The sequence below is a fragment of the Prinia subflava genome, chromosome 5, assembly GCF_021018805.1.
Source record: "Prinia subflava isolate CZ2003 ecotype Zambia chromosome 5, Cam_Psub_1.2, whole genome shotgun sequence".
NCBI classification, from domain to species: domain Eukaryota; kingdom Metazoa; phylum Chordata; class Aves; order Passeriformes; family Cisticolidae; genus Prinia; species Prinia subflava.
The window spans coordinates 3,897,528-3,906,650 of record NC_086251.1 but is presented as its reverse complement, the minus strand read 5'-3'; the positions used below and the strand labels follow the sequence as shown (position 1 = coordinate 3,906,650).

The window sequence follows — 9,123 nt, the reverse complement described above, 5'->3', positions numbered from 1 at the left end:
TGTCAGCAACACATTTTTGGCATCACTGAACACAGAGAAGAATTATTTAAGTCATTTTCCCCCTTCTCAGATAGAAAAGGAGTAAAAATTGTCATATGCAGAAAGCCATAGGACAAAGATAGAATCTTAGAGGGCTTGACATAGATGCAAGGTGTGAAGATGAGAGTTTTATTTTACTAGAATTAATACCATAGGAATAATTCCTCAGTCACTTAAAGCTTTTTTTTTCTTTCCACATAATAAATTTCTTTTGTAGGAATGCATGGTCTTAGACATTTGCATGGTCTTCAAGAAATAAGTCTGATGTTTCTTCTTGCTTTGGAGGGGATATTGTCCGGTACACTTTGCCCCAAAATTCACGCTCTGCCTAGCTCAATAGGGCAAAGTCCTTGACTACTTCAGCACTACTAAGAAATTCTAGTTTTACATTCTAGAAATTATTTTCTGGATTATGGTCATCCTTGTGTTCCCTTGATGCATATTATCTTTGAATTTGAACAGGATTTTGTACATGTTTATGAAGAATAAAAGGAAAGGTGCTTTTGCTGCATTGGGGAGAAAGCAAACCTCTTAACAAAAAAGCAAAACACTGGCAAATTGGAGGTGAATTCAATGCTCAAACTTATTTGAAGCAAATAAGTGACGGGTCAGATTATTTCATTGGTATAATCAAAAATGATTTCATTGGTATAATCAAAAAACGCCATCATCTCACTCAAAAGCGTGCAAAAGAGCTAGACATGAATTAATTTATGACATTTTCTTGCATATCACTTCCAATGCCTGAAGATCCCCGCATAGCTGAGAAGACCCTTAGTTTCCTATATATGCTTCATGTTTTTGCCCTAAAACCAAAGCTTGAACAAGGCAAATTATAAAACACCTGAAGTCAACGACTTTCACCTCAACATTAAGAATGATGAGTCTGTGAGAGACAACAGTACACAATTCCTTGTCAATAGCATAATGATTTAAAAGCCTTTTCTCCAGGGCATGGTACCTCTTGCTAGCTGCAAGGGCAAGCTTAGGCTATTGCAGCATTAAGCAGCTGATGAATGACCTTGTTGTCACACTTGTTTTAGGGATTGATCACATCCAATTAATTCCTAGAAGAAATCAATTGTTTTTACCTAGCTCATTTACATTAATAGGAAAATATTAATGACTCCACTGCCTATAAGTATTGGAAAGGGAGGCTGCATTCACATTTCAGCCTACTGGTCTTTAAAGAGGATTCATTATCTCCTCCTATGAGAGCAAAACAAAAACAATTTTTTCCCCAGTTATTCAGCGTTAAAACCAATATTTATCCAGGTGTTTAACTGACAATTGAATCATATAGGAAATAGTCTTGCATTGTTGGCTTATTTTTATGGGTGTAATACTTTTTATGCATGATAGAAAGCACATGATCCTGTCCTTCCATTGCTAATTTATTTTGAGAGAAGAGCTATGCACAGGAACTTGAGAACACAACTATCATTTCCTGTTCTGAGTCCAACACACCATAAGAGGAACAATGACACAAACGTGCAGGTAAAAGCAGTACATATTTCATTACTGGAAATTATCTTTGGGAAAACATTCAAACAACCTTTGTGGTGGGATTTAAAACTCATGACAATTGCTCAAAATCTAAACAGTGCTTTATCAAATTCTGGGATTAGTGTGTTTGTGAGCTGAACGCTGTGAACAGCCCGTGTCTGAGCAATCATCCTGAACATTCCTCCCAGAGGAAGAAATACAATAGCAAGGTGCAGTTCAAGACAGGATTCAGAATTTGATTGCTACATTTTCTGTTCAGTGCGTAGTGCTACGGTTTCTGGTAAAATGTACTGGTTGAGTGTTACAGTAAATCGATCACGTAATACTGTGGAATTTATCATGTCATGGAAAAGGAATTTAAGAGCTGCATACCTAATATTATTAATAAAATGGGCCTGTGGATAGAGACACTTAGAGGATATGGTTTATATTATTACCTGATCCTAGATCACATTAAAGAGTGGTAACATTAGAATTGCAAGGACAAAATAAACTTTCACTAGGATTTTTCAGTTGAAACTTCTGACTGGCTAACACAACTATGGGTGTTTACTCCTGCACCTCTTCTGCCTCTAGAAATGGCCCTTGAGCACGGATTCTCCGCTTGGAGCAGATGTCCAAGCGCATCTGTGCAGTGAGGCTCTGCTGCCACCCTCTGTGGTATCTGAGATGAATCCAAATACTGACTGTAAATGAAATGCCAACCACGCCAAAGATTTAGGGACACGGATATCTAGCTGTGAAAGAACTGACCCAATGGAAAACTACTGGCTTATAATTAAACATTTAAAGTAATATCAGTAACTCTAAAGTAATGGCACACACGGAATTAAGGTGGTGTTGGCATGTGAATGAATATTGAAGCAGTAGCTACTTTTACCAGCTAAACATCTTTGTAGGCTACCTTTGAAAAATGATCAAAGAGAATGCACCTTAGCTAGAGAATGCACCTTAGCTATGTGTTTATCTCTGGTCTAGTTCATTGCTACAGTGCTTTTCTTATCCTGAGACTTTTTAAAAAGAAGTGCATAGGGGAGAACAAAGATGCAAATTTTTTCCAGGTTGTCTAGCATCTCTTAATCTGAAATTCAGTAAGGTGCCTAACTGATTAGTAAAGAAGGATGTGTTTGGAAAAAATAACATTTGATTCCTCATGAGAGAGATAGAATACTGAGAGCCAAGTGCCTCTGAGGAGGATTTATATTACTTATTACCTGATTTTCCAGACCATCCTTGTGATTATTCAAATCTATTTTATAGCAGGGCAGACGCGATGCTGTTCCTTTGGTCTCACCTCTGTGAGACCAGCCCCTATTTAAATAAAATTTCCTACCCTGCACAACTACATTTCTCATTCACTGCCTTGATATTCCTGCCTGTTAGAGCACTGATCCATGGGGTCATTTGGGCACACAGAGGATGAGTGCTTTAGAAGAGCAGCCAACTTCAAATCAAAACTCTTCTGATTTTTTTTATCACCAAATTACCAACCTAATGCTGTCTCTAGCAGCAGCAAAGCCAGTCCTGGTGAAGGGGAAATCTACCCTTTCTCTTCCCTTTTTGTCTTCAAAAGTGAGCAGCCTTCCACCTTTCCTCCTCACCCTTTCCACTAGCATTTTATTTATTTTTCTGTGATTCTGCCCAACAAATAACTAAGCTTCCAAAGTACAGGGTGCCCATGCTGCTGCTGTTTGCTGTATTCTGAATGGTGATGGTGCAGGAGCTTTGCCAGCACTCTGCAGTGGCTCATTCACCCAAACTCTTCACAAGGAACAGAATTTACCTTTAAATCTTCATTTTTCAGAAACAGCAGAACTGAAATTAGCCATACAACTTTGACTTTCTAGTTAAACAGTATCTGAAAATGTTACTTCCATGTGATTAAAATATTAGTTTGCCTTTTTGACCTAACAAATATTCTCTTACACATGAGAAGAAAAAATAGTCATCCTTGATGGTCACTGCAAAGAACATTAGACCCTTATTCCCCTACTGGGGAAAGGGCTGGGGGAAAGAAACCTTGTGTGCAAAAAAAAATCATGCTAATACACAATCAGGCTAGCATATTCACTTGAATAGTACCGATTTCCTAATACTGTTTTCATAAATTAACGATTTATTCTACATCATTTATCTTTATCCTAGTGTCTGCATACACACTGCAAAACACTAGAATGTAGAAATTTGCTTTCTTCTAGATATTGCTTAGTACAAGGGAACAGACGCTTGACAAGAAAAATAAGACAAAAGGCAACTTTGTATCCAGGCATCTCACATATGTTACCTGTGAAGTTATGGTTCTGTTTCACAAGGGGTAAACTGCTTTTTCTTTCTTGGAAAAAAAATCAAACTTCAATACAGGCAAATGTCTTAATTGTTAATTGGGCAAGTAAGAGCCTCCTGATGCATTCCACAATCCCTACCACTCTTCCAAAACACAAGCATGGCAGTTTCTTCCATCCTCATTTAATAAATAGCAGAGATCTGCTTCTCCTTATTAAGGAGGAAAAAACAAAAGGAGGAAGGTGATTGTGGAAGAGGCCTGTGGTTTACAGGACCTTGCTTCTCTCGATAGTCGAGACTGTCAGGAGTTTGCACATATGAGCTGCAAGTAGACAGAGGGAGGAGGCTGCACACATCACACTTCTTCCTTCCCTGTTTACACTTCCATTAAAAATGGAGTTCCACAAGAAATTGGTTATTCTCACAGCTACCTGGAGAACTCGACAGGCACGCTGAAATAACAGGGAATGTGGAGCAGTGTGTTCAATGAATACCATATGGATTTTGGAATTTGGTAATCAGGGATCTGGCATCTCTTTATAACCTGTTTGGGACAGATTGGAACATTTTTGTGCAATTGCTGTAGCCAGGTGCTTTTGTCTCACTGAGGTTAAACTACCTTTTACTACCCTGTTTCTGTAAGGCAGACAGAATTGGAAATCAGTATATAAGGTTTACACTGGCCTGTCTCTTGCCCGCAATTATTTCTTTACTTTCTTAATGAAGTCAATGATGGGCATATTACTGACTACACCAGTAAAAGGTTCTGTAGCTGCACTTAGTTAATAAAAGGTGTAATGAACATTACTTGAAAGGAAGACATATGTCTTCATGAACTGAATTTTATAACACAAAGCTTGAGTTTATCAAAAAACAGGACTTGAAATACTGCAAGAAATTCCCTACAAGGATCTGATTTATTCTAGAAATAGTTAAGAGACTTAGTTTATAGTGAACATTCTGAGTATAATTAGGAAACACATCTAACCTGACAAGCAAAACTAAGACTTAACTCTCATTGAAATTTGTCCCAGAGATTCAGGTACCTTGGACCAGTAGGTTTGAATAGCTGAGGTTTGGTTTGATGCTATAACATTCATCAGGTTATTGCAATATTTGATAATCACCCTTAATGCATGTCTGGGGAGAAGCAAATAACTTGGGCTAGTATCTTTGGATATATTATTCATCAGGAACCTCTGATAGCGGCAAGTATTCTAACAGACAAAAAATTTTATGCCTGTTAAAAGCGTTAAGAGCAAGCTCAAGTGCAGAGTTTCCACACCAAATGCCAAAACTACATAACACAGGGAACTGTGGCTAGACAACATAAATCCAACTTCATGCTTTACACTTCTAAGCAGTTTTAAACACTGACCGATTTCAGACAGATTTCTTCTTTTTTTTGATACCACAGAAATCCTGACTCAGTCTGGAGGTTCCACTGACTTTGGTGTCTTTTAAGACTGGCCACAACTTCCAGAAGGGGTAAGAACTCCATTTAGGAAGGAGCAAGACAACTGCACAGCTGTACTTTGAGAGTATCTTCATGCACAGATCTCCATCACTGCATTGTCTCATGATGTGACATAGCAAGAAATACCAAGAAAACAGCTGGATTTTGGTAGGTTAGTAGCCTGTCCTGCTCCCCCTAAGTACCTCTTCTGTTTTAGACTAGGTGAAGAATAAGAACTTCTTTATGTCTGTAATTATTTTTGAGTTCAAGTGTGCATAATTTCTTTTCCCAGATAAACCATATTCAATCCTTGTACTAACTGCTTGCATTTCAAAACCACAGGATGATTCCACCCTAGTTCTGCCACACAGAAATATCTGCCGTAGTTATTATATACACTACTTCTTGTAGTAGACTGACTACTACTCTAATTAACTTCTATACAGTTTACACATTGAACAGCTTGTTTGCTTTAAGCTTATAAGCATAAGTGAGGAATCTTTTAACCCCTCCTAAAAGGCTTTTGCACCAAAAGGAAGAGATGTCTCAATAATTGATCTTGAAACTGTGAGAATATGGTCTACAGGAACTCTGACAGGCCCTGCACACAAAGATTAATGAGTAACTTTTGGCACTAGTTCCATGTTTGCCTCATCTTCCTTGACTCTCTTTTTACACTGCTCACTTTTGGTAATACTTGTTTACTTCTGCAATTACAGTACTCATTATAAAGAAGGTGGAAAGGTAGAAACTACCCTGCTCAAGTTTTCCTCACAGAAACAGATCAAAGTTAAAATAACTAGGGGGGATATGTTATATATACTATATATCACATATGTTATACATACAATTATACATTTGGTATAAATATAAGAAGTTTTATAAATATAATACCTATTACATACAGATATAACGAAATAGTTTGCTATTGATTCACTTTTCTGCTTCACAAAGCAATGAATCGTGTAACAAATTATGGAAATGGGAAGAAAACCACCCAGAACAGCCCCCCTTTTACCACCATTTTCTTAGGGAATACCTGCATATTATCAAATAATATAGCAACTAATAGAGACGTTTATTTTAGAACTCTTCAAGAAGCTTTCCATTTGGCTTCCTCTCACTTTTTTCTTTGACCCTGGGGCTAAGTCATGTGCAAGAGCTCCAGCAGCATCGCTGTGGCCACCAGAGCAGACAGCCCAGTGAAGACAACCACGACTCAAGGAACCCTGAATTTGTGTTTTTCACGTTTGAAACTCCGCCCTCCCTTTGAACTTCTGCTCAGCCTCCAACACTTGGAAAAATGTCTACAATGACCATATCTGCACTGCCATGTTTTCTGAACAGAAAACTACTCCATATTTGAAGCAGAAAGGATTTTATTCATTTTACTAGAGAATTAATCAGCAAGTACTGAAAACGAAGACACTTCGTGTGTTGACCAGAAATGACAGCACCATTACAAGAAAACACCAGGCCTCCCGAAAGACTTCAGACCCAGATGAGTGTGAAACATTGTGAGCAGCAGTCTCAACAGCATTTGGTTTTCAGTGAAGTGAGGCATACTTGTCTTGCCTTTTGCATCAAATCAAGGTAAACAGATTTACGTGTTTTTCTAAGTTTTCACGATGCTTTTGTGTCCATACGTTAACAGCCTACTTCCGTCAGCAAGTCAGTCCACACGCTCAGGCCACAGACTGTAAAGTCTCCGTCTTGTGTCCTCAGGAGCTTCAGAGCAGCCTGGGTCTGTTCTTTAAGTGGTGTGGATCCCTGACAGAGGCAGCTGAAGCGCTCCTTTAATTCTTCCCAGGACACTGCTGCTTTGTCAAGGCAACTTTGAACCCACCGTCCCTGCAAGGGGTCATAGTGCAAGCGGCTTCCCCAGCAGGTTAAGAGGTCCAAGTAAGATGTGCGCAACTGGGAATAGCGACCGGCGAGGAAGGCAAGACGGGAACACGGCAGGCACAGGCAGAAGGCAGAAAATCGCTCCTGGTTGCCCAGCAGCCAGGAAAGCAGCAGCCCGGCCGTGCCTCCATCTCCCGCGGTACTGGCCCGGAGCCCGTCCGGGCTGGCCCCGTTCCGATCCGCGTCTGCGAGCAGAGCCAGCGCGGCCGCCACCACCTGCAGGGCGCGGGGCCGGGCCAGCGGCTCCAGAGCGCGGCCCAGCCAGCGCCGCTGCCCCGCCGCCTCCCCGCCCTCCTGCCGCTCCTCCCGCAGCCGCCTCAGCAGCAGCTGCGCCTCTGCCTGCAGCCCTGCCTGCAGCGCTGCATCTCCCTGCAGCCCTGCCTCTGCCTGCAGCCGCGCCTCTCCCTCCGGGCCGGCGGGCCCCGGCGGCGGGCGGCGGGGCAACGCCAGCAGGCGGGCCGCGGCCTTGCGGCGGGCCAGCAGCTGCAGGCCGCAGGGCTCGGGGCCGCTGCCCGCGCCGGGCGGCTGCAGCAGGCGGCGCAGCAGGCGGCGGCAGGCGGCGGGCGGCAAGGCGCGGTTCTCCAGCAGCGCCAGCCCCAGCAGCTGCGGGCAGCGGCCCAGCGCGGGGAAGCCGAGCGCGGGGTACGGCTGAGGGCGGCGCAGCCGCCGCCCCAGGGCCTCCCGGAGCTGGGGCCGGGCGCGGAACCGCTCGTGGAGGTGCTGGAAATACCGCGCCCACTCTAGAGCCCTGTCCAGGGTGAGGGGGTCCCAGTCCCGCACCAAGGCGGAGCGGGACACGGCCAGCAGCGCCGGCAGCTGCTCCACCTGCGCCAGCACGGCCTCCATGGCGCGGCGGGCGGGCCGGGCCGGGCCGGGAGCGGGGACGGGCCGGCCGCGCAGGGCTGCCGTGCGCAGCTCCATTGGCTGAGTCGCCCGTCAATCCCTGCGGGCCGAGCTGCCGCTCCTGAGGCGTCACTCACCTTCCGCCGCCGCCCAGCCGGGAGCGGCGGGCTGTCACCGACCGCGAAACCCACCCAAGCTAAAATTAGAAAAACTGAGCGCGATGTTTTTATTTTTCTAGAGTAAATAATTTCATTCTCTTCTAGGCCCTTCCCCGTCTTCGTTTCCTTGCTTTGGACGCTCTACAGTAGCTTTATTTCTTTATTGTATTGCGTGGCGCCAAGCCCCTCACAGGTCCGAGGTGGGGCCGCAGCAGAGCAGAGCAGTCACCGGTCGGACTGGCTCTCTGAGGCACACAGCAATGTGCAGCGTAGTGTTCCCAGCCACCCCCAAAAATGAACCTCTCCAGGAGCAGAGCCCCTGCCCCGCCTTTGGGGCTATTTCCCGCTGTCCCTGGTGGCTCACGCCCTGGAAGGCAGCCCTGCCCCAGCTCAGCACGGAGCGAGGCTGCCTAGCGCACAGCTCGGTGTTCGGCCAGCGGCCGGGCGCACCCTTCTGCCCCGCCAATTAATTAAAATAGCTCATCAGCGATGCCCAGGGCACTTGGCCGTCTCGGATCACCTGCGGCAAGCCCTGGCTGCCTGCAGGGATAAAGGCAGACACTGCTCTGCCTGCCTGGGCACCCACGCTGCTGGCATTTCCCACCCGGATGCCCCAGACAAGGTGGTGGGAACATTGTCACAGCTCCTCTCCGCAGGGACCAGAGGTGACCGCTCCACTTCACCTCTGCCAGCTGCAGGATAAAGGTACACGGCAGGCGAGTCAGGCATGACTCTACACAGCCTGTGTGTCGGGGTGGCTGTTCCCAGGGGCTTTCCTGGTGTCCACTGCCCCAGGGGCTTCCACTCAGCTGGGTGCAGGTCCTTTCCACAGCTGGGTGCAGGTTCTTTCCCTCCCTGCCCTCCCCTGGCAGAGCTGCCCTCTGTGTCCCTTAGTGGCAGTGGCTGGCTGCCCTGGCCTCTGGCACGTTCCAC

At 45.1% G+C, this 9,123-nt stretch overlaps 1 protein-coding gene across 1 annotated transcript; it reads right to left on the bottom strand.

Annotated features, from left to right (window-relative positions):
- Positions 1 to 6,645: 6,645 nt before the first annotated feature.
- On the bottom strand, positions 6,646 to 8,172 carry FANCF (FA complementation group F). The gene has a single exon (XM_063397269.1). The coding sequence runs from the start codon at positions 8,108 to 8,110 to the stop codon at positions 6,932 to 6,934; it is 1,179 nt and encodes a 392-aa protein (XP_063253339.1). The 5' UTR covers positions 8,111 to 8,172; the 3' UTR covers positions 6,646 to 6,931.
- Between the last annotated feature and the right edge of the window lie 951 nt (positions 8,173 to 9,123).

Bases quoted from the DNA above. Each gene is read 5' to 3' on its own strand.
- FANCF (XM_063397269.1), bottom strand. From the start codon at position 8,110: ATGGAGCTGCGCACGGCAGCCCTGCGCGGCCGGCCCGTCCCCGCTCCC.